General features: G+C 39.6%; 2 protein-coding genes across 2 annotated transcripts in view; one reads left to right on the forward strand and one right to left on the reverse strand.

Annotated features, from left to right (window-relative positions):
- Positions 1–885: 885 nt before the first annotated feature.
- TMEM62 (transmembrane protein 62) lies at positions 886–21,346 on the reverse strand. The gene is made up of 14 exons (XM_065754726.1): positions 21,185–21,346; positions 18,062–18,173; positions 16,815–16,952; positions 15,745–15,790; positions 13,630–13,771; positions 11,469–11,593; positions 11,190–11,312; positions 10,213–10,368; positions 8,658–8,817; positions 6,890–7,003; positions 5,892–5,976; positions 4,368–4,472; positions 3,449–3,567; positions 886–2,547 (listed from the first exon to the last, which is right to left on the reverse strand). The coding sequence occupies exons 1-14, from the start codon at positions 21,344–21,346 to the stop codon at positions 2,221–2,223; spliced, it is 1,914 nt and encodes a 637-aa protein (XP_065610798.1). The 3' UTR covers positions 886–2,220.
- Positions 21,347–22,243: 897 nt separating this feature from the next.
- Positions 22,244–25,362, forward strand: part of UBR1 (ubiquitin protein ligase E3 component n-recognin 1) — a 53,868-nt gene continuing 50,749 nt past the window's right edge. The window contains 3 exon segments of the mRNA XM_065754727.1: positions 22,244–22,300; positions 22,302–22,379; positions 22,382–22,480. Coding sequence (XP_065610799.1) covers positions 22,244–22,300; positions 22,302–22,379; positions 22,382–22,480 — 234 coding nt within the window.

The following is a 25,362-nucleotide window of genomic DNA, read 5'->3' on the forward strand; positions in this document are numbered from 1 at the left end:
GGTCAACCACATACTTCTATTCTGCTGAAATAAAGAATTTAAGAAGATTTTAAAGCAATATTGGTAAACAGCTCTCCCATGTTAAATCATATAGCTCTACTAGAAAAGCTATCAAGCAACAAAAAACTGCAATAGATGCATCTATAGGGCATGAGTTATGAGGCCCTTCCTGCGTAGGGTAGAATTCTCAGTTTTTATACCATGCTTTTCACTGAGATCAGGACAGAATGGTAGCCCCACTCATCTCACACTTTCTCTTAAGAGGTATTACATGAGTCCCACATACATATGGAATTCACACATCAACCACAAGTCAACAGCATATCATTCTTGCAAGGTCCTTAGAGCCAGGGAGAGCACATCTACAAATAAAATGCCTTTCCTTGCCACACTAAAACTAGTGTGGACAAGTTCTTAAAATAATTCCATCCACCAAACCATAAAGTTTAGTTGAGTACCATGTAAGAAAAAGTTTTTTCTTTTCATCCATCTCCTTTCAGAAAAAGTTCTTGAAGCAGGCTATGGAGATGAAGCATTTTACTGCTCTATGATCAAATAAAAGTACTTGCATTTCTAGCAACATTGTAAGATGCCATCTGTCATTACATTCCCACTATTGTTTCTCACAAGTAAATGTTGAGCCCTGCCTTTCTGATTTTCTAACAGTTTTGCAAAACAAACTTACATAGCAGCTAATGACATTGTGGTAAGCAAAGTATTCTCTTAAAAGGGTATTTAATTTACACAAATGAGAGCTGTTAGTATCTTTTCCTGGCAATATAGGAAATCACAGAGGAATGGGAATTAAGGAACAGAAAGGCTTTCATTTTAGATGTAAAAAAAAAATCTAGAAGGAAAGGCTACTTAAAACTAAATTTATTTTTTCCTTACATTTCTATAGTGCAGTTGCAGCCTTTTATAAGGTGACATAAGTTACAACTCCTTTTTCTCTACAAACCATAAATAAGGTACTGTAAAACTACATAAAGTACTTCAACACAGCAGTCTTATGATGCAGGTTCTTACTATAAAGATAGGGAAGCTGAAGTAAGAAGTTAAGCAATCACCTTAAGGTATAACAAAGAACCATTGTTAGAATTAAGGACTTCGTGTTTTGCCATTTTGTAAAAGAATATTCCTGTGTTTCCCAGAGAGGTTGAGAAAAAGGGCAGAAAAGATTTGTAATTAGTAAAAGACAACTCAGCTCATTTGGCTCTAGATTAAGTTCTTCATAAATGAACTGTTACATCATTTTTAGACTAAGGAAAAAGAAAGAAATGAGTTTCCCAGGTCACTTGTTGGCACTGAGACCCAGAAACACAGCCCTGACTCATCTCACTTAGCAAGGGTATAGCCAACCAGACCATGAGATTCCTTTTGGCTCTTCCAGCCTGAGAACATGATCTCTGTTCTTTGCTTTAAAGCTGAACTTTTGATTACAGTTGTGAATTCCATTGACAATCATTCACTGTCCTTTCAGTAGTCAACTGTGGGAAAACCAGCAACCTCAACAGTGGAAAACAATTATTTCCTTTCAGAGAAAGAGCATGTTAATTAACTAGCACTCCCAGGATAAAATCAGGACCATGGCTCAGGTGAACATCCACACAAACACGTATTTACACACCCAGCAGCCTATAAAGAACTCCTAAAGACCATTATGAAGTGAAAGTGTGTGTAAGCATTGGATTCTTACAGTGAAGGCCACATAGCACCTTTGCAATAAACATTAATGCATAAGACATCTGGCCTAATCCTCTAGAAGTATGCAAATCATGAAATAAAAAGCACAGTTATGCACAAATCCTGGAGCTTGTTATCAACATCTATTCACATTTTTCCCAGCAATATAAAAAAATCAAGAATTTCTGAATTAAAAATATTTTCCATTCAAAGTAGTAACAAGTAAACATTTCCAGTGGTGATCCATACTTATCTGCTTTGTATCATGGAAAACAGAGATTATTACACAATTTACTGCATACTGTATCAATGTATAATTGTATTATATAACATGTATTACACAGTATGCTGCATATGTATAATACAACAGGTATATAATACATATTGTTATACATTTAACTACAGCTTTGTAGCAATGCAGGTGCAGTTTCAGATCTTACCACTTCATGGTTGGTCTGTACAGAATTCCAGCAACACAAAACAATAGGTTGCATCTTGGACTTTTAAGTTGAAGAACCTCGACTATTGTGTTGTATTTCAGAAGCTCTGACAGTTTTTCATTTCCACCATGTAAGTTCTGAGCTCAGATGACTGAAACGTCCAGGTTTTATAAATCAGAACTGAGGTCAGGGCCACCAACCATGTCCTCATTGGGGAGAAGACAAAAGCCAAGGTCCCATAGGTTCGCTGCAAGAAATAGCAAGAATAGACCTGCCAGGCCAGCAGGAGTGCCATTGCCAGATGAATAAGCACAACCAAGGGGCGCTGGACGTGATGGATGTGAGAACAGAAACTGTGACCCTTGCACCGCAGGAAAAGGCACCAGCACAGATAGGCCATTAATGGCACATTGAAAAACAACATCTGAAAAGAAGATAGAAAAAGATGACAGTGATCAAGGCTAAATATTTAGGGCAAGACACATAATGCACAAAAAGACTAGAGCACATAAGACTGTCCCATTGCAAATGCTGAGTACAATTTCCAAAGCTGGATGCTCAGACTGGACTCCCAAGACACTGCAGCTGAAAGAGCTGGGCTTGCCACAGCCTCAGTCCCAGGCCAAGTATTCCTGCCTACTCCTTTGCAGTGCATGGCACTAATATGCACCTGGCTCTTCCTGGATCTAGTCGATAGTCAAGGAAGCTAAACTTGCCAATATACTAGTGTAACAAAAAAATGAAAGCCTTTGTGCCAATTTAGCTTTCTGACACAGACCAGTGTGGTGTAAAACAAGTGTTAGCACTGGCACAAGGAAGGGGCCCTTATGAAGGCAACAATGGAAGTGTTCAGACATAGATGCTAAGGAAGAGCAACCTGCCTTTCAGACTAAGGCACCTGGGAAATGCAGAGGGCAGCCAGATCAGCTGAGAAAACCAGACTCAAGTCTTCTTGGGGAGTGACACCTACTGATCTGAAGACTATTCCGTGTGCCACAGCTGCCCTGGCCATTCCTTTTGTTTAGTTACTGCAACTTGTTTGTAAGGATGAAAAAAAATCAGAGAGAAGGGTAAATTTATATGGATTAGATGTTAGGATTAGAGTCAGAGTCCAAAATAATATCAAATAGGAGAAAAAAGAAGCGTGAGGAACATGTGCACAACTTCCTTCTGTCTGTTTGAAGAAAGGCTAGAAAGTTTGCCATAGCCAGGCATGGTTACTAATCTTCTTCCAAAACTCCTTTCTTTATAACATTATATTTAAAAAGTCACAAAATATTGTCAGAAGAGAGCAGTTAGTTAACATTTAATCTCTAAACACATACCTGTAAAATTCCAACCACGTATGTGAGTCCACCTCGCAAGAAGGAACCACCAACAAACACCCCAAAGGAAAAACAGGCCCCCACTTGGCCATCTATCAGTTCACCTACAAACCATGGCCCTAAAAGAAGAAATGCTTGACTGAGTACAATGACTCAATATGTAGTAATAAGTATATTTTGCATTTAACTAACAACAATCTGATGAACATTCCTAATGTGAACAAATCCTGACCCATTGCTGTGGTCCATCAATGAGCTGTAATATGGAATTAAAACAACCTAAAAGTATTTAATTTCAGTGAGGATTTGTGACAAGACAAGTAACATTTCCTTCAAGAGAGAAGTGAAAAGATAGAGCCTTTCAAGTGCTGACCCTACCACAGAATTAAAGTGTAACTTAAAGACAATCATAAAATGAGCCAAGCTAGAATTGTTTCAAAAGTCAGAATTCGGTCTGCATCATGCTTTCTTGCACAGTCTGCAACATGTTACTTCCACAACAGTAGCTATTTCTCCTTTTAGAAAATGTTATTAAAATAAGTTACGATTCTTAATATCAGAGCTGACATATCTTAATGATTTGTCATGTGAAATTACATTCTGTGTGCTTGTTTTATGCCAAGGGTGCAGACCTTACACAAAGGACTAGTGAAACCCAAATTAAAAATGAAAACACACTATTTGCTTTCCAAATAATGTAATAATTTGCTACCCTACTCAAGAATTTTTTAAGTCTATCTCTTCCAGAATAAGCCTTTATTCTCTTTGGACTTCCAATTTCAGAAATTCCACATTAGCTTTACAATTTAAGTATCTTTTCTCCATTCTTCAAGATGTTGGAAGTCCATTTTTTCCACCCGAAACTGATAAATAATTTCAAAAAAGTTACTTGTGTCCTTCAGTACTCCAGGTTACTTACCCAGAACAGTGTATAGATTCAGGACCAGAACTGAGTAATAGAAGGCATTTATTTTACTGAAGACATGAAGAGAAAATGAGGTCAGACCCAGTAGTCCTGGCTTTTCTAGAGGCAACATTTCAGAAAAATAAAATTGATTCAGGTTGTAACATGCATACACACATCTATTAAGTAAAAAATATAAAAATAATACTTGATAATGTCTGCAGAACTAATGCAAGGTTTTCTAGAATGACTGCGATAAGCAAAAATAAACTGATAAATTTTACAATACCAATAACAGCAGAAAGACTACCATTCTAAACTACATTCTAAACACTTACTGTATGCAAATAAAACTGAGTGACCCAGAAAATGAAGTTACTAGAATGAAAAACATGGAGAAAGTTCATATTAAATGAAAAATAAGAATTTGAAACAGTAACTGTGCTGGTCATCACTGACTAGGTTTACTGGATTCTCTTTGATTAGATCTGCTTGATGAAGTCCACTAGCAACTCAGATGAAATTAAGACTAGACAAGACTAACAACAGCATTCTGACAAGCATGTCATGCTAGCAAAAAAAAAAAAAAAAGAAAAAGCAACTACTATTTATTTTGTCTTTTAACTGCAGTAGTTAATTCATAGACTGAGATCCAAAGGGCCCCATAAAAGAAGTTAGCTTCTATACATTGGCCTTGTACACGTTTGCCCTTCTTACAAAGCACTAACTCCCAGAGGGCAAGCTTGACCTCTGGAAATCAGGAGCTCTAAAATTTGTTCACTAATCTGTGAAACACTTGTTGTCTACAGGGACCTAGCTGATCATGGCACGCTAGTTCTTTCTATTTTAAACTGCTGAATTCCATCAAGTTAACTGAAGATCTTCTGTGTAATAAGTTGCTGTAGTTGACTCACAATGCTACGTGATTATGGGTGTAAAGGAAGGAACATAAAGTGACTTGAATAGGAAAGGAGGTGACTTCTAAAATAATCTCATTAGTAAGGTGTGGTTCAAACAATTGTTTAAAGGATAAACACCACCAAGTATTAATTTCCAATTACCAGATTTATCATGAACAAAATATCAAGTTACGATAACTGATATAATTATTTTGAGAAAGATAGAAGCTTGTACGTGTTGTTTGCAAAGATCATAAAAAAATATTCTTGTAGCAGGAAATCTGTTTTTATTGCTGTCTCCAGGGTGGAAAGACAATTGTGCACTAGCTACAGTGATACAAGCACAATTACACAGGACTGATGCATCAGATTTTCTCAGTGAAAAAATTAAGAGGAAACCTTTAGACTTGAGTTTTTAAGCTCTCAACTGACTCCATTCGATATACTGGAGACTTTCTGGGCCCTCTTAAGAAGAAAGCAGCAGCTTCTGAGAGCCCAATCAAAATGCACAGGCGAAAATGTATAATGGTGAAAAACTGCAATTATTTACATACTGTTAATGTGCAGATAAACAGTAAATGAGTTTAGGCAGAATAAGATCCTCTTAAAAAAAAAGTAAAAAACAAACAGTGGTTCATACCCACGAGTGCTGGTTTTTGGAGGTATCTGAAAACAACCAGCAAGGCAATCTGAATCAACACAATCATTCCAAAGAGCGTACGAGCCTGAAAAGAAACAGTTTTAACTCTGTGACAACTCCGAAATACTAACAGCCTCTGAGCATCCCTTTTAGACACTGACAGACATACACAAAGATTTCTAATTGAAACAGATTTTCAGTGTTTTTTGCATTATGGCATTGAAGAATTAAAGAAACTTAAGTTACTAGATTTACATTCACTTGCATCAGTTGGGTGCATGACAACAATGTACTCAAATCTTTTAAAAGTATTTTTAAAACCCATGTATTTACAGACCACTGATACACTTCCTATGTAAAATATATTTTCTCAGTACTGTCCTACGTAGAACTGCAGTTCAAGACACTGTGAAGAATATTGGTTATTAATTAACAAAACTAATGTAATAATTTTGAGCCAATTGCTATACTGTTTACAGCCACATGGACATTAATGTTCTCTTCCAGAAACATACCTTCTACATGCCTTCTTTCTATGTACTGAGCTGTAAAGTCCAGATATTATCTGGAATATACTAAAGTTAATGGGAATTTTGCCTTTCTTGCTACAGCTATCTGATGGGAGACTTTCTTTGCATTCTTGACAGTACATATTACACAAGATCACGATAAGTTTCATCTGATTTAATGTTTTCTTGTTCTGATATCTCCAGTAGCTTGTTTCTATTTCTTGGTTACACAAAGTGTACATATATGACAAAACAGACAATTTTGACTAAATCACGGAAGGCAACTTGTGCAGCAATAGTTCATGCAAACTTCATGTTTCAAGTATGCTCCTGGAGAAATGAAAATTACAATTCCATTGGAACTTCACAGGTATTTCATCTGAAAAAAAGCCAAGTGCATTCAAGTCTACTGGGAATTAGGAGAACGTGTCCTGTAGTCTCTGGGGAGGCCAGCACAGAATGACAGCTGAAATGAATGAAAGCACTTACTAGTACATAGTGGTCAGTAAGAAGAATAACAGATGGCCAAAAGCCGAATCTAAGAGAATGGTTTTCTTCCATAGAAAATGTATGACCCTGTGTGATAGTTCTTCCAGAAGCATCCTATATTGAAATAAAATAAGAAACCAATTATATACTAGTAGTGCCAATGTAATATGTTACAAATAAACAACAACAACAAAATCCATTTAAAGTAGCAAGTTAATCCCTTCAGAATTTCTAGAAGGCTCTGATTGCATGCTGCCATATCAAAACACTTTTACCTGCAGAATATTACTTACTGACAATTTTGCAACTCTAAATAAATTTGAGACCGTCATTTTAAAATCTGAAAGCCCTGCATACAGAGGAGATGCTTTTAGATATTCAGCAGATTTATGAAAGACAGCAACTATTTACTGAGTACCACCACCACTTGTTCTTTGAAAGCTCAATTCTAGATTATAGCCCATCTTAATGCTTCATTGTACTTAGTTCCTGGCATATTTGCTGGTTACATTATAACTAACAAAGGCATCCTGATGATTCAGGAGGGCACTTTCATTCCCACTTCTGCTATATTTTTTTAACATAATTATTTGATATTTGTACAGATGTAATACTGATATCTCCCGGGACAGAAAGAACTGGCTGTTTATATTAAAGAATTCAGTATGTTTACTGTGACACCTGAGACCACAATATTTAGACAGCCCCAGAAACAATGTACAGTAATCAAGTATTTGTGTTTTCTCTAGGTTATTTAATAAAAGTTAAGGCTTCCATCTTTCTCTCTTTCTGCAAACTATTGAGTGACTAGAAGTATATTAGTTTTTTCTACATTTCCAGAAAACCCACAAATCAGCAAGGAACACCACTATTGCTATACAGGCCCATACAACCATCTTCAAATGTTGTTCAGTTTTGTGCATACATTTTCAGTAGTCAAAATAAAAATCAGTTATAAAACATAGCCTTCCTAAGTAAAACAGCACAGAAATCAGTAACAAGCTAGGAGGCAGAATGCCAACAGTACAGACAGTAGTACTGACAATACTCTGGAGGGAGTGGGGGGGCTGGGAGGAATTATGGAGCCTTATAGCCTTTTTCCTGTGTGGAAGAACACCCAGCAGGGTTCCACAGGGCAGGACAAAGCTGACTTCCCTAGTCTGATCAGGTCCTTTGAAAGCCACTTGAAGGGTCAGAAATGAAATCCATTTGAAGAGCAGAAGCACTGAAAAAGGGAAGCTTTTTCTGCCCACCAGCAATCCAGTGTGAGTTAAGCCTGACGTTCTGGGAAATGGAGATCATATTCCCTGTCAGCCTGCACAAGATTTAAAAAAAAAGAAAACAACCTTCAAACAAGTAATGAAAGACAGCATTCCCACTTCAGAATCTTCCAGACTCAGTTTCTTTACATTCTGAACTAACATGATGCTTCTTTGTATTGTCTCTGATCAAACCCAGTTGTCTTTATAAGGATAAACACTTTCTTTCAAGTAACGAGCAAAAATTACTTCTGAACAGTGACTTGCTCTTCTGTCCTGCTTTTTTTTTTTTAATTTCTCGTGGAAGAATAAGAAGTGTTACACTTACCCAGATATTAATCTTCTAGTGCTCAGTAGCCCATGTTTTTCTATTTACTAAATGTAACCCATCAAACAAAAATCAGAAGTCAGTTGTCATGTATTTTCCCTCCAGTTACGTGATGCAGAAGGCTGATGGCACACATGACTGTATGAAGATCAGGCACAAAGAAGGCCAACAGGTATCTTACCTGGACAGTCACATCTATTTGATGGGTCCCTTCACTGTAGTTTCGTGGGCTCCACTTCAGCACATAGAGAGGGCCAGATGCATGATGAGCATTCCCCAAGTGAACGCCATCTACATAGACTTGGACAGAAGTAATGGCAGCAGGGGAGAAGGCCAGAATCCTACAGAATTCAACAGCAAAATAAACAGCTCTAATAGAGGAGTTGCAGATTTGTCATTTCCTTAAGAGACTTCCCTAAGTCACATAAGGCTTGAGAATTCAAAGGAGTTAGAAATGAAAGTGATACAATATCTGTAGGCAAACAGTAATATGGAAGCTCTTTCTTACAACTAACAAAGGAATTTCTGCACGGTATTGTGCAAAATAATAGAATAGGAAATCGGTCTGTGGAGCTGTCAAGAATGTAGATCTATAAGTCCAGGCAGAAATAATCTTAGAATCCTACTGTCAAAACATTTGCAAACATTAGCTGAATGCACCATTCTGCAAACATACAGCTGCATAATCAAATAAATATAGACATTTTCATTAAAAATTGCTGTTTTCTCTCCACTCCTTTGCTACTGCTTGGTTTTTTTGGTGTTGTTTTTGACTTCTTGCTACTGGGGTATAACCTCATCTTATTTGTAATTGAATTTATGAGAAATGGAGTGGAACACAAGAATGGTATTACAGATCTGAGGTACCAACAAATATGATTATGAGCACTGTCAAGTGACACCAGAGAAACGGGGATACTAAAATCATCTCAATATATTGCACATCTGATTTCTTTCATGCCCAGTAATATGGAAGGCATCATGGAACATGTGACAATCAAATGAAGTATCATAGTTATAGTAATTTTTCTACCAGTATATATATCTGAGCATTTTTATGATGTTAAATATAAGATTCTAAATAGGAAACTGGAAAGTAGTAAAGCACTGCTTCCTAAACTGAGAAATACAACAAACTTCTTTTGATTGTAATTCTGCATATTTAATATACTCTTACTTATTGGTCTAATGACATATCTAAGTGCATAAACATTGAAACAAAATAAAAATAGTAAAGGCACAAATGAAAAGATGGAGGGATTTAAAACATACAAAAAATTGGCGAAAGTACATATCCAATGTATAATACTAAATACTGAATATTTGTAATGTACCAGGGCTGTAAAACTAAAAACAGAAGAAAAGGCCAAGATGTTTAAAGTAAAAAAAGCAGACAAAATCCTAAGTCAGTGGAAGTAATGTGAACAAGCAGGTTTAACAATAGAGATTAAGTGTTAATCAAACTCCACCAGCTTAGGTCACACAGAATTGTGTGACGTGGACTTGGGTTTTGGTAGAAATAACTGCATATACAAAACAAGCAAGAACTAGTGCTATAAACTCTGCATTTACAATATAAATTATACAATGTGAGCTCTCAGCAACAACCTTACAAAGAAGAGTGGACTTATTTTTCCATAAGGCATGTATTATTATATAAAGACATATATTCAATGAAATACCCCACCTATTATAACATTGTAAAACATTGTAAAAATTAAGAGATTATAGGGTACCTGATATGAGTGGAGTGAAGAATTTTTACAAGTGGTTCATGAAAAGAACTGCTGTAAAGGAAAGATTTGGGATTGGTGATGAGAACTGCAGGCCATTCTTCAAAGGTGAGATCTATGAAACTCAGGAGGTCATGATCAAATGCAAGGATTCGGAACCTAAGATGAAAGGAAGATAACTTTGTTGACACAACTATTACATGCAAGGTGACACACGTGCTTCGCAAGTTCCTACACAGATCCTGTTTGACTTAGTTTCTATTTGTTCTCTTTTGTACTCAGTCATATGAGAACTAGCTCCATACAGCTGTTTACTTCTCATCAGTTTCATTCAATTACAAACCACTGAAGCAATGCTCAAAAACTGAGATGTCAAGGGCTTTGAATATTCCATTGAATGAGGCAGATGTACATTACACTCAGATTATTTGACATAACATTCATTTCTGTAGTGTGTGTGTAAGAACTTTAGCCATAGGCAAAGAACAGCTTACACCTGTACACACAAGTACTTCTCTTGACATTATTGGAGATCAAAAGCTAGTACACTACCATTCATTCCTTATAGCATCATATTTTTTGAAATGCTGCTAAAGTAACAACACAGGTAAATGTTTTATTTCTACAATTTATACAGCTGGCCCAGAGTATGATATTTAGAAGTACTTAGGCTGAATTTTATTAAAGTGTTTGCCTACTTTGAATACTAAACACACATTGCATAGACATTTAGATGCCATCATTGTAGTTTTTAAATATCACAAATGAATTAAAATAAAAAGAGCTTACATGATTTAATAGCACACTGTTGGTATAAGGAAGAAAACACCAAAGTGCATAAAGACATTTTTCAAAAACACTGATAGTAATAACCAGTCAGACAAATCTAATGCTTCTCTCAAATTCTCCCAGACAGCACAGAAGGGTATTAAAGTAGAACTAGTCAGGGTCCAAACAATTTGTTCACAGTGCTTTCTTACCTCCTATTATCCTTCCAATCCCCTAATTCCAGTTCCAGAGTGCCACCACGATGCTGACTATACAAGGCTGGCATCATTCCACCCATTGTATGGAGATGTCCACATAAATAAGCTGTGGCAGAACTAATTAAAAAAAGTAAGAATTTTGATTGTTTAGATAGGAAGGAAATGTCACTGCAGAAAACCTGTGAAGTGATAGACAAGTATGTGAAGACAAGCTACAAGTGTAATTCAGATTGAGAACACGTGCAGAAAAGACAAAAAGAGAAGAGATCTAACCTCATTAATGCTCGAATCCCTGGGGCTGGGGATATGATTGTTGAGGTGGGATAATGGCCAAACCAGACAGTATGATTGCTGCGGAGGCTTTCTGTGGCCATCACAGAGAGCTCTTGCATTTGATTCTGAAATGGACAGGTGTTTGGGGAAAAACAAACAAACCATTAAACAAACAAAACCAGTAAAATAACTATTTACCATTTAGGTTACTTGGAAAGAATAACAAAAGAAATGCAGAAAAAAATTAAAAATGCAATGCATCTGTTTTCTACAGAGAACAGTCACAGTTGCTTTAGGATAGAGAAGCTGTATTGCTAACCACATCCTGAAAACCCAGTGTAGGAAAAAAACATGAAAATAAGATACTTGAATTCCTTGCGACTTATCAGAGGAAAGTGCACTATAAAGACAGCCTTTGTTACATTTCCATGCTGTCTACTGCCTGTTTATATAGTTGAAGAAGAAGCATCTCAGTTGATTTTACGTATGTATTTACCCTGCATTTGGAACCCTTATTATTTCCCGACTTGCAGACAGCCGTGACAGATCTCAGAGCTGCACACCATGTGATCCATTTAACTGGAGGAACTGCGATCTTGGAAGTACTACTCTATCACTGCTGCTAACAGTGATAAGCAAAGTAACACTTGACACAGTGAGTGGAATCACTCTTTCACTTCTTTGACTTCCTGTCTTTTTGACATCACCACTTAAGTGCAGCAAGACTCCCAGTATCAGCATAAGCTGAAACAGGAGGCAGGAAAAACAAAACCGGAAAAGAATACAAATCCACTCTTTCACCATTTTGGAAATCTTTTAGAGTAAACCAAAGAAAAAATCAGTATATGGTTTTCCTTTCTACCTAAAAATGAATGCTGTAATGCTTGGATATAGAAAACCAAAATAAAACCTGAATTAAAAACAAATGGATTCATTTTTCCATTCTAGGTTGATGTTAACTAGTTAAAGTGAAATTAAGATTCCATTTGTCTTATGAATTTGATCTCTAGGAGTATTTCTACATAAGATAGCTATTAGAAGCCTATGCACTGATACAAACAATTTTTATTTGTTTTCAAATTCCTTGCAGAGGTTTAATCCTTAACACAGTTACAAGTATCTACTGACCTATGGCTATCTTTTTTCTTTACCTTAAGATTTATGCATAAACCTGCAAGTGAGGCTCTTTATACTTCTGGTGGTGGGTAATTAGCAAGAAAGTGCTCGCCTTACTGCAGCCCAGACAGGAGCTCCAGGCATTTCTTACTCCTTAAGCATTTGTACACAAAGCTATTTATGGATCTGCATGCCTATGGATTACAGTAAACAATAAGAAGGGTACTATACCTTGCACTCCTACATCATCCTTCATTTAAAGCATCACCAAGTGATTTTAAAAACATCTAATGAAATGTTGAGTCTCCCTTGGGTAAGATTAGAAGAACATGTTACTTGCCATTGAGGCTGCTACCACAGGCAGAATATGACATCTGTTTGCCATAATACAATATTTCCATGCAGTACGTCAGAAGAGTATCTCAAAAACAACAAATGTACCAACAGACTACACAGAAAATCAAAAAAGCTGATATCATTCAATATTCATTCCAATCATTCAAAGATTGGAAATAGTGTTATTCCTTCAATAAACAAAAAGCACACGTGATCTTCATGCTATTGGAAGACCAAGACATCACTTAAAAAACAACATTTCTTTAGAGTTATCTTCCACATTATTCCACTCAAACATAGTGCAATCACCTTATCTGAACTATTAATCAAAACAAAAAATCCAGCTAAGCAAAATACTGTGAAATTAGGAAGTATTTTGTTTCAAACAAAGTTTCTCAGTATATAAAGAACTTACCTTTAAAATTTAGCTAAATGTGAAGAAACTATTGACAGTGCCTTGAAAGAAAGAAACCTGACCTTTTTCGTACTGTTCTTAAGAGAGAAAACACACACATGCCTTACACTTCAAGAGATACATTCATCTTTTTCAACAATCTCCATACACTAACTTAGAAATGTAGATACTCTTTTAGATGAATACAAATCTCTCAGGAGATTCTTAATTATATAAAACAAAGAAAAATACCCCAAGCAGATTAATACACTATAAAACAGCCAGCAACATGAAATGCTAGAACTTCTAAAATACCCTATTTAAAATCCCGAAGAAGTTATAGGGTCTCTTTGGGCCTGGGCTGAGTGTGGCATCCACGCAGATGAACGAATAGCTCCCAAATGAGGTGGTGTGGACATAATGGAAAGAGCCATCTTTCTGCCAGGCTGAATACTTCCTGCCAAAATAAAATTGAAATAGTTATTAGGAAAGCCTGTACCAATTAAAAAAGTGACACGTGTATGATAAAAAGTTTGTGCATTCAATCTAGCTCTGTCTTGTTACTGCAATCAACTCTTTGAAAAATCAACAGCACTGAAAAGCATGTACTTAAAAGAATATATAATATACGTTGAGTGCCTTAAAGCTCTAAAAAACTTAGTATTTTGAAATTAATTATACCTTTATGAATGTCATGAACTTATAAGAAAACTGGAAGCTCAGGTAGCACAGTCCTTAGATTTCTGCCTCTAGTCTCACTTAAAGTATGTGCAACAGTTGAATTCTCCTCTGTTTACACTGTGGATGTAAAATAGCAACTCATGCATTTGTATAAAAGTAGTACATTTCAATACAACTGCTTCCTTCTTTAATTTTAATACAATTTAACATCAAAACTTACTCTTTGCTAACTGTTTTCCCTGGCTATATCTTTGTATCTGCAGCCTATGGTGCCCTAGAGGTGTGCAGCAAAAAATCATTTATCTGTCCAGATATCATGTGAGTGATTCACTGTGTCTCAGACAAAAAAAAAAAAAAAAAGAAACTGTCCTTTATACTACTTACTGTTGTGAGGTGCAAATTGAAAGAGACTTCCACAAGACTGTTTTACTCTGCCATCACCTTTCTATCTCCTTAGAGTGCAGCACGTTTCATAAAAGTGTTTTGTTTTATTAATCCTTTTGAATCCTGTTTTCTAGGGCTGTATCTTCACCAGGTTGTCCATACATCTTCCCAAACAGCAAGCTTGTCCTAGCCAAGTTTTTAGCACCAAGAACTCAGATGATCCTACAAATTTACTAGTGCTACATCTTCCCACAAAATTCACTAGGACTTCTGATAGAAACTGAAAATTAAATAGAATGAAAGACATACTGCAACTGCTGTGTTCCCACAGCTGTGGAAGATAAAGGGAAATGCACTGAACTAGCCCATGCAAAAGCCCTATTAGTGCCATTCATACACCTCTTCTCTGTAATTCCACATTTGAATTCCACAATCTCCTGCAAATAAAGCTGCTGTAGGATACCATCTCTGTGAATTCATGGGAAAACATTATCTGCTCTTGCCTGCAGGAACTAAAGCAAAGTGTTGAACTATCAGACATTTCTGATAGAAAAGAGATCTCTGTTCTTACTGTGAAAGAGCTTCATTTAAAGGAGAAATTCGATTTGTAAGTCCTCCCCCAGTTCTGAAGAGTCAGAGCTGAGAGAATCACAGAAATTATGAGACAATACTTTGTGCCCAAATGTGGAGGGCAACAAAAAGAGGAATTAAACTTCAGTAACAGCTGTGGCTACCTCTGCAATGTACAAACCAAAGATCCAACAGAAAAGGTGAAAGCTTCCTGACCCATCTCTACATTTAGATCTCCAGTGTGTTCCTCAGGACTTGTTCAACCACCATCCATTTCTCCTTTTTTCCCCTCCCCATTTCTATTACTACTTTTAACCCTTAAAATAAAATCACTTCAGCATGAAGAAATGGCTCAGATAAAATTTAGACCTGTGACCCATTTAAACACAAAAATGAGCATGCAGAAAGAACTAAAAAAAGGTGTTCTGTTGCTTTCTCCTTATTTCTTTTCCCCCCATCTATTTCAAAGAGAAAAGATTCTTCAAAGACCATTGTTTTACAGAAATAAGTCACAAAACTGCTGAAGAAATATAATGTACAGAATGTTTCCTAGACACAGTAGACGTACAACATGCAATTACAAAATATACAGGGCTAAAAGATCAGAAGTCTAAGTGAATAATTCTTTGTTCCAAGTCCATTCTACACAACTAACCAGCAGTAGGAATGACAAATGTGATCCCGGGCTACAGAACAGTCAGTGAGAAAGCATATCTGACAACTGAAAACAGAATATTACCTAGCAATTTTGACATTGAAAAAAACAAACGGTGTCTGTGTAGAACATAGAAATACCTGTAGTAATTCTGAATGCTATCCAGGCGTGGAATGTTGAATGAATCTGTAGGAGGAAAAAACAGAAATGAATACATTTTCAGATTAAATTGATTATTTGTCTGTTTCTTATTTCAAGGTAAAGAATTAAAGTGGTCTCAGCAGGCACTAGCAAGTTGTATTTTAAAAAATAATGAATACACAGTTGAGAAGCAAAGTATCCAATTATACTTAGGAAACATATACCTCATGCAGCTGACTCAGCAGTGTGATTACTTTCCTCATTTAAGTTTCAATTCAAAGGCAAATTTTTTGTAGAAATGCAAATAGTCATTTAGTGGCTAAAAGCTAACCACACAGTTTCAGATTCACCACAGAGCTTTACAGAAACTTTTTATATTGGGTGGGTTATATGAAGGCCTAACTAATCTAGGGAAAATAAAGTAGCAATAGCATCAGAGACTAGTGCGTGTAAAACAGAGGCAACCTGGGAATGTTTGTACTGCATTGTACTTCTACTGTCCTACTACAAACTGAATGTTTGTACAGGGGCTCACACCTCTCCATTATATGGCTGCTAACAGAAGTTGTCTAGGAAAATGGAAGTAAGTATTACAGGCTGTACATAACACAAGATGTACTTCCCCACCCCAGAACTATGCCTTCTAGTTTCACCCTTCCGGTAGGCTATACAAACCAGCTGTCACAAGGTTATTGCTGAACATGTGCAAAGTGTTAGACATCTGTGAAAAGTAAATTAATACCATTTCTTCAGTACAGTACAGTTACAGCTTGCTTCTCTATTAAAAAAAGTCAGCTGTATAAAACAACCTGGAAACCAACATCTGAAGATACATTCTACCACTTGCCATGCAAAGCAATAAATAAAGACTCTTACTTCCCTGTTGCTAAAATTCCAGTAAGTGCCCATAAACAAAGTGTCCTTAGCAAAACAGACACTTGGATGGCAAGCCTTGCTACTGACTTATAACCACCACTAATACTTGTAACTACTAACACTTTATATTTTAACTTACTTAAATCATCTCTGTAACCACAAGAAAGAAAATGATGTTTCAATTCCTTCTTACCATGGTTTCCTTTGATATCTATCCACTTAGTTTTCTCCCTGACCCTTGATCTCTTCAAGACTGATTGATAAATTTTCCACTCTTCTTCTATTTGCTCAGATCCCAATTTATCTCTTGTCTTAGCATCTGTCAAGTCACCTGCAAGCGTACAAAGGCGAGATCCACTAGATATCTATGCAGTTCACACAAACACTTCATACAAAGTAGGCAAGCATGCAATCCAAGCTTCCTAGTTACGTGGCAGCAATCTTCTTGAGTACAACCTGGATGTTCCTGGTCTAAGAGGTTACTATAAGGGTAAATGCTTTCTAAAACAGATGCAGAAAGCTATTCAAACATTTCTCAGATGCACCAATGCAGTACTTTTACTAATTACAATAAAAAAAATGCATAATGCTTTATTATATCCTTGATAATTCTCATAACAGAGACTTTGACTTCACACCTTCTGTATTCCCTTAAGCTCTAATTGAAGTTCAAATCATTTTTGTTTGTATATTAACACTTCCTGGCACTTCACTTTAAAAAGATGAATCTAACCATCTCTGGCTCTTAACATAAAAACCAAGTAGCAGATAAGCAACTGTCAAAACAGAAGTGGAGAACTAACATGAAGTTTCTAAAAGCTCATCCACAGTAAGGGCACGAAGTCCTTTCAATTTGCTTGCCAAAACTTAATCTATTGCAACAGTAGTAACGAGGTAACAAATAAAATGGCAAGACTTATTTCACCTGTCCTGGCACATACATTCAAACAAACCAGCAAAAAAAAAAATCTTACATTAAGTCACAGCAGAATTTCATAAAAATAAACAAGGACTGTTCTAATGTAGAATAACTGAGGGAAGAATTGACTCCCGATTTCTTTCAGAGACACTGCTCTCTCCTGCAATTGCACACACAAAGAACAACGCATAACTTCTACTAGAAAAGAAGGTGGCTACTAATCACAACTAAGGCATGGTGACAAATATGGGGAAAAAAATAAGAGCTATATTACATCAATATGTCTTAGTTATACATAATATATTAAATTCCCACAAAATTCAAGATATTAAGCAAAAACTAATTCTCAAGTTCAGAAGTTGGCCTCTTCTGCTTCTAGCAATCTATTTTTACCTGCAATTCTACTTCCACAGTTCAAAAATCCTTAAAGTTTTAAGGTCCTATTTTGAAACCCTAGAATTTTGCTTATTTGTTCTTTGACAGCCCATTCAACAGGAAATTCACACTTTTGAATTGCTTACCTGTTGCGAGAACAAAGGCTGGTTGAATTATACTAATTGTTTCAGAGCAGAATTTTTCCAGGTCAGAAGCTCGTGTGGGATCCTGAAATCTACTTATATGAATATCTGACACCTACAAAGAGAGAAAAATGAAACACTGTCCCAAGCAGAAAATTACTGCTACCCAAGTTGTTCTGCAAAGCCAAATATGCTAGAGTGCAAGATAAGAGCAGTCACATTGATTCACACTGTATCAAGAATACAAGTAAGTACAGAAATAGATGACTAGGGAAAAACAAGAGCAGAACAAGCCTATGATACGACGTCACCTCTGTAGCTCCTAAAATCACATATACATCAAATTTCCTTAATTTTAAAGGTGTACAATAGCATGGGGAAATACTTAGTTATCTACAATAAGCTTTGATAGCTGTAAGCAGCCTCCTGACTTCTAGATTCCATCTAGCAGGATTCAAGAAATTCTAATACTCTCCCTACTCACTTTAATGGGAATCTGATGAGTACATTCTGATTCCATTTCACATACCTTTATGATTGCAGAGGTTACCAAGAAACAATGAGACTACTCATATACAACCATGAAATAAATTGCTTATCTCTGAACCGATCAATTAAAGCCTTCACAACACTAAAACTTGGGAATAGATGATCTTAGTAGCCTTTTCCAACCTTTATGATTCTATGATATCACTGACTGAAAAATAATGTGAACTCTTACTTTCCATTGAATAAACCTGGCTCCAGGTGAAATACCTTAGAAATAAAATGCCTTATCTCCTATTTTTCCATTTAAACATGTAGAACACATTGCTTGAATACAGTCTCTCATAATCCAGCCCAGGAAAATTCCATGTTTACTTCCATGGCAGCTTTCCCTTGATTAGAATTAGATGATAAAAAAACAAAACACTTTTAGACATAATCTTAACTACATACTCAGTGAGATGATCACTAAACTATTGTAAATCAAAGAGCACAGTAAAATTACAAGTACAGCAAAAGGAAGCAAGGACAACAGTACCTTTGAACGGGATACAGATGCTACCAAACAACAGCAGCTAATAAAGAAGGAAAATTAGGTCACCACTTCTAACAATAAGCAATAGCCCAAGAGACACACCATCACCAAGAAGAGACACGATCTCTCAGCTGCTAACCCTAAAATGAAGGTGAGGAGAGGTGGATCCTGGCTTCACTCTTTCCAGTCACTCAGGTGTATCGCTCACACCTGAGCCCCCTGGGTTAGCCACACCTTCTCACCTGGTGCTCAGTCATTGGTTCAGGCTGTGACCTGGCAATTCCACTGCACTACCTCAATGCATCAATCCTACTTTAACGGTTAGCAGTGCTACAGCATCTTATATCTTCTAAATCTGTGGATTTGCAATGTATCTATCTCAGCATCTTAACTGAGAGCAAACTTGTATCACTGCTGTCTCCAGATTCCTGAGAAAAGGGTCTTAGAAGAAACCTTTCTCCTGTTCTACCAATAACAACAGAGAACATAAACTTGAAAGATTAAGCAGGCAGTTGTCAAGAGGCCTGACTATCCAGAGAGATCTTCCCATTCTTGTTCCATAGGCTTTCCTGATAAGTTCCGAGAGCTGCAGCACCCCAATGCTTCTGCAGAACTGAAACTAACTTTATCATTAAAAACCATGAACTATGAAGGTCATGGGAGTCACAAAGAAGTGGAAATGAGCAGGCAAGGGGAAAAGCCTGCAATGCTCTTAGCAAGCTGAGAAATCCATTCACAAAAGGAAACACAAGTCCACTTGTCTCCACCTGACTGATCTGGAAAGCAGGCCGCTCCCACTGAGACACAGGAAGTGGTTTTTATCAGATTGGTTTGGAAGAGCCGTAAGGGTGAGGAGAAACCACTGCCCACATCCCTTATCTAGAGACGAGGTCACCTAAAAGGTAGGCATTAAGAAGGGAGAATTATGAGGCTTACAGAAACAGGATATACTAGCTGACAAGACAAAAAAAAAAAAGTAAAAAAAAAAGTAGGCTTGTCAAATATTGAATTAGAAAGTCTACAGGGTACTAAGTAAAAAAGTTTTACTATAAAAAAGGTGAAAGAACCCTTAATAGATGACTGTAGTGGAGAGATGTAGAGAGATCATAATTTAGTTTGATTTCAAATAAGATGGTCCTGTTGATGAGAGGAAAAACACTGCTGAACTGCTGTGGGAGGAACAGAACCTCTCTCAAGCTCAGTTCAGTGACCCAGGTTAGACATGGGGAGTCACCAGGGAGCTTACAGCCCGTTTCCCATAACATCATCTGGCACAATGCTGGATTTAGTGCTTGATTCATTTCCAAGTTAGGTCAATGATAAAGTTGCTGTTAAAGGGCACATGTGAAAGAGAACATAACCCTGCGAAAGTAAATCCAAGCCTCAAATTAGCTGTGCCATGACCTATCCCTGGGAGAGCTTCACTGGAAGTAACACAACCAAAAAGGAGTACAGAGCTGCCTGCATAGCTTCAGAGCTACATACTGCTGTAGATGGCTCTGAGATTAAGACCTCCAGATAGGGACATTATCTGCACTAATTCAAGTATATATCACATTTTGAAATCTGTTCTGCAGTGTGTTAATATAAGGAGAAAGAACACTGGAAAAACTGGCTTAGAAAATACACAGCAATTGGAGAGAACAGGACTCATAGTACTCCGGACTGCAGGCTAAGAGCATTGCCTGCAGCTAATAATACACGCAGAAAGTGTCCGCAGGTTTCAGAACAGCAGCAGCCCATTTGTTAGCAGGATCCCGGGCGCTATGTCACCCGGCACGTAGGCAAGCAGCCTGGGCAGCGAGCACGGAGCTGCTCCGGGCTCAGCCTGGAAACAAGGCCGCGGGCACGAAACCCGAGGCATGCCGCTCACGTGCTGGCCCAGTACTTCTGACGCTGAAACCAGCGCAACCATTTCCTCTGTCACCTAAGTTTCCCCACCTTCTGAAGAGGAAAGGCGCAGCCGAGCCCCGTATCGCACAGGACGGGGTACCGATGCAACACAGGTGTATGCAACAATTAGGTGAGCTTTAATTACCCCTTCCTTCTCACACTTCACCTTCCGGGCCCCACACGACCCCCGCCGCCTCGGGGGCCCCGCTCACCTGCACAGCCCACAGCAGGTTGGCGGCCTCCGCCCCGGGGGCGGGCTGAGGAGCCCGCTGCCGACGCAGACCCGCCGGCGCCGAGGACGCTGCCGGCGCGTACCAGTCCAGCAGCAGCGCCACGGCGGCCGCCAGCAGCAGGCCCGCGGCCAGCTTCAGCATCCTGCGTCCCGCCGCCAGCCCGCGCCCGCCCCGGGCGGCCCCCGCCGCCGTCCGCCGGCTGCAGCACTTCCGCCCGGCGGCCCGCCCCCTCGGGCCGCGCCTTTGCAGGGGGCTGGGAGGACCGAGAGGTCGGCGGCTCGTCCCGCTGCTGCCCGGCGCGGCGCGTGGGCATCGGCCTCGCTGTCCTGCTTGGGAGCGGACTGCAGGTGCTCCTTGGCGCCCAGCCCCGCTGCTGTTCCCCCTGTTTCAGGAGCCGGGTGATGCGATCTCTGGCCTTGATGCTAACGCAGCGCTTGCAGCCCAAACTCAGCTGCTGTACTGCTGTCAGCTGTGCCGCCCGAAGGGTCGAGTACAAACCCGCAACGCGTTCAGGTGAAGATTTGTACTGACTTTTAATTTTCTCCTCGTCCGTCTGTAAAGCTGCAAAATTCTCATTCTTTTTATTATCTTCATCTCTCACAATAACTCCAGGTGACGGATTTTGATGAGATAAATAAACCAGCCTGCAGCCATTTGTCAAAATTTTGGCAAAACATGTCCCAAGTTATGGCAGTTCTCATCTCTCCGTGTCAGTGTGCTGCTAACTCAACTTTACAGCACTGCCGAATAAAAGCATATGAAGGCAGGTGGTAGCTCCCATAGAAAATCACTATCAGGCGTCTTCAAGGCTTAAGAAGAGCTCGAGTGTATCCCCAGCCAGTTACACTGAAGGAAATCTATTCCCTATCCCTGAAAACACACCTGCAGGGTTTTCTGTACAGCCCTGGAAAGATGCAAGCACCGCGCTTACCCCTCGGCCTGGCCGAGGTAGCAGCCCCACCTCAGCCCACGCTCCCACCTGCCTGCTGTGGGACGCCCACACACACCCCCGCCCACAGCGGCTGAACACCACCGCGCATGCGCAGGGAGCGGGCGGCGCCTGCGCGCCGCAGCCGTGCCGGGGCTGTGGGCGGTCCGTGGAGGCGGCGCAGCGCTGCGGCCCGGTGGCGGTGGGAGCTTCTTCCGGGCGGTGGCGGCGGTGGCCGCCTCTTTATCGCGCTCAAAATGGCGGACGGAGGCAACAGAGGGCCCGGAGCGGCGGCGCCGAGAGCGGCGGGGGGCCGGGTCCCCGCTCAGCCTCAGGAGCGGGCTATGGTGAGGCTGCTGCGCGGCGAGACGGCGCGGTTCCCTCTAGCCCCGCTCGGCAGCAACCCGTGCCGCCGCTCGGCTGAGACTCCCTGGCGCCTTTCGGCTGCGGGCCTAGCCGCGCCAAGCCTTTGTGCGTCTGTCGGGCTCCGCCACACCGCCGTGCGGTGGGAATGGAGGCCGGGAAAGAAGCGGGAGGCACGGCCTGGGCGGGCCGCGGCCTCGGCGGCAGGGAGCCGGCCCTGCCCGGCTCCGGCCCCGTGGGGAAGGCGGGCCTGCCTGGGGCGGGCCCGGGGAAGGGGTTTGTCGGCTGCTGCCTGCAGCAGCGCCTCGTCCGTGGCGTTCCCGCCTCGGTCCCGTGTGGTAATAGGGCCTGTAGGTAATGATCCGAGGTCAGATTTCTAGGAAGCCTCGGGCTTTCCTTCATCCTTCAGTTGCTTAATGTACGTTTACATCTTACTCTGATTCTGTTCCTTAATTAAAGGTAACTTTACTTGGAAAAGGTGGCAAAGTGATTGTTGTTCTGCAATGTAAATAAAGTAACAAGAAGTGAAGGTGCAAAGGGTTGGAGTTGGAGAAAGCTCTCTGTTTCTCACCTGAATAAAGCTATCCTCTCCTTGAATTAAACTCAGTGTCAGGTTTAATATTCATTCAGTGAGCACTTAGGGCTGATCTGAGGCAGTAGGCTCTCCTTTATAACCTTGCAAAGTGACTATAACTGTGCTGCACTCCTTTCTGCAAAGCAGATTAAAACTCGATGCTTGTCTGTTAGTTACAAGTGGGTCTGAATGCCCTTACTGGAAATCTTTCATTTAACGTTACTTTTTTTCTGCTCTAATAAGAGCAACCTGGATATGTGTTATGACACTGAACCTCTGAGTATGGATATTTAGAAGTAGGGCATAGGTAGGCCTGTAGAGGAGCTGCTGTTTGCATGGTGCTACCCTTTATCAGTAAAAAGCAGGAAACTAGCTACTCAGGGAACTGTTCATGCAGGCAGCAGCACTAAGCCAGTGACCATTGTCTGCCTCACATCTCCAACTACTGAGGGACAAATGAGAAGGGCGCAGTCTGATGCGAGAACCATTTATCAAGGTAACTATTTTTTGTGTTTGTAGCAGACCTAGGTGTGGATTTCTTTTTTCTGTATTAGAAACAACTTAGTTTTAATGTAATAAAAATGTAATTTAATTGAGTAGCAATGTAAAAAAAAAAAAAGTAACCAGAGTTAAGTGACTTGGTAAGCTTGAGTGCAACATACGGTCAGAGAAAGCACTAAGGGTAGCTGTTGCAATCCATTAGACAAGAATGCCATCCACTATTCATTACCTGGGGATATCACAGGCGAGTTAGCCCTAGCAATAGATAAAATACTGTTAACAGCACATGGAATGATGCTGAAGAGCTTCTCCGGGTCTGTTCAGTTGTCCTATTTTTTATGTGGTTTCAGCCAGAATTACCATGATTTCAAGTTCCTAGAGAGTCTGTTGGCATGGCAGGTGGCCACCTAAATTGCACTGTCTGGTATGCATGCAAGCACACTGGATGAGTTTTTAGAATTGAGTGCGGGGTGAAAGCGTTATCTTTAAGGGAGTTGGAGAGAGATGGACATGAGCTTAGATTGAGCCTGATGGAGTTTATTATGTTAGATTGCAGTCCTGGCTATAGTGTTGTCAGAAACAGCTACAATCTGAAAGTGTGCATCCAGTTTACCACTGTATTAATGATGGTACTAGTTCTGTGGAATTAACTTCTCCTGTCTGACTTGTGTTTTTGTTGTGACAAACTGGTCTGACTGTCCTTTTGCTGTGGTAGTTTGGGGAACAGCTGAGTGGAATGGATTTATGCCAGGCTAAACTTGTTAAGTTTGTCTCAGGGTCAGCCCAGTCAGACTGACTGCTGCTCTCGTTTTTCATCTCAGGATTCAAGGGGTGTGTTGCTTGCAGTGCTTTTTTGCGTCAGGCAGCATGACGCTTGGGCTAGTGAACCTTCACAGTGTTGGGTGCTTGGTACTGAATTACCAAATGACTCTGCAGGAGCCAGCCTCATTCCAGCTTGGATGGGGATGACTCAGGTAACCAGCACTTCTACACCCAGCCCAGCTCTGTGGTTTTATCTGTGCTCTTAACTCCAACTCTTCAGGTTGGATGACTGTAGTTGGAGTTACCTGAGCTGCATTTTCACTGCAGTATTTACAGTCTTAAAGGTCCCATCTGTGCTTTTTCTTCTCAGTAGTGTCCGTATTGCTTCCTGTCCTTGAAAAAGGTACAGCTGCTTTTGCTGAATTGGCACTGACCTGGTAATAAACCCTTCCAACCAGACTTCTGTTTCCTCTGTTTTCTTTCCCTAGCAGGACCTCCATTTTGCTTGGCTGACTGATGGTCTGGACTTGGCTCATCTGGTATTTGGCTAGCAAACACTGCCGGTGGCCAAATAAAAGCCTGCTTAGCAGGCTCAGTCCAGCCCATTGGTTGTTTGTCCATCTGTATTCCAAACAAATCCCAGTTTGAATCCTGCTCGCTTTGGTGGCTGCTATCTGGAATACAACAGTGGAGTTTAGATATTAAAACACTTCAGAGATTTTCATTCATACCATATTAAGTTTTTGATGCAAAAGTACCTTCTCAACAGTACTTGTGAGGACATTTTTCAGAATTCAAACCTTTTGTCATCTGTTAAATACCTACATATGAAAGTATGTTTTTAGATGGAATAGTGGTGTAAAGGAAGAGAAAAGCTTTACTGATAGGATCAATTTATGTAAGCTGAATTAGTTCAAAATGTCAACATAAGGTAGCTTATCCCTATATTGTGTATAGTCCAAGCCGGATGTGGTGTATTAGCATGTCCAAGGAATATGAAGTTGCAGCAGGTAACTGGAGCATTGCCAA

This window comes from Cyrtonyx montezumae, unplaced genomic scaffold (genome assembly GCF_038088225.1).
Source record: "Cyrtonyx montezumae isolate F1298 unplaced genomic scaffold, pur_monq_1.0 scaffold_10, whole genome shotgun sequence".
NCBI classification, from domain to species: Eukaryota; Metazoa; Chordata; class Aves; order Galliformes; family Odontophoridae; genus Cyrtonyx; species Cyrtonyx montezumae.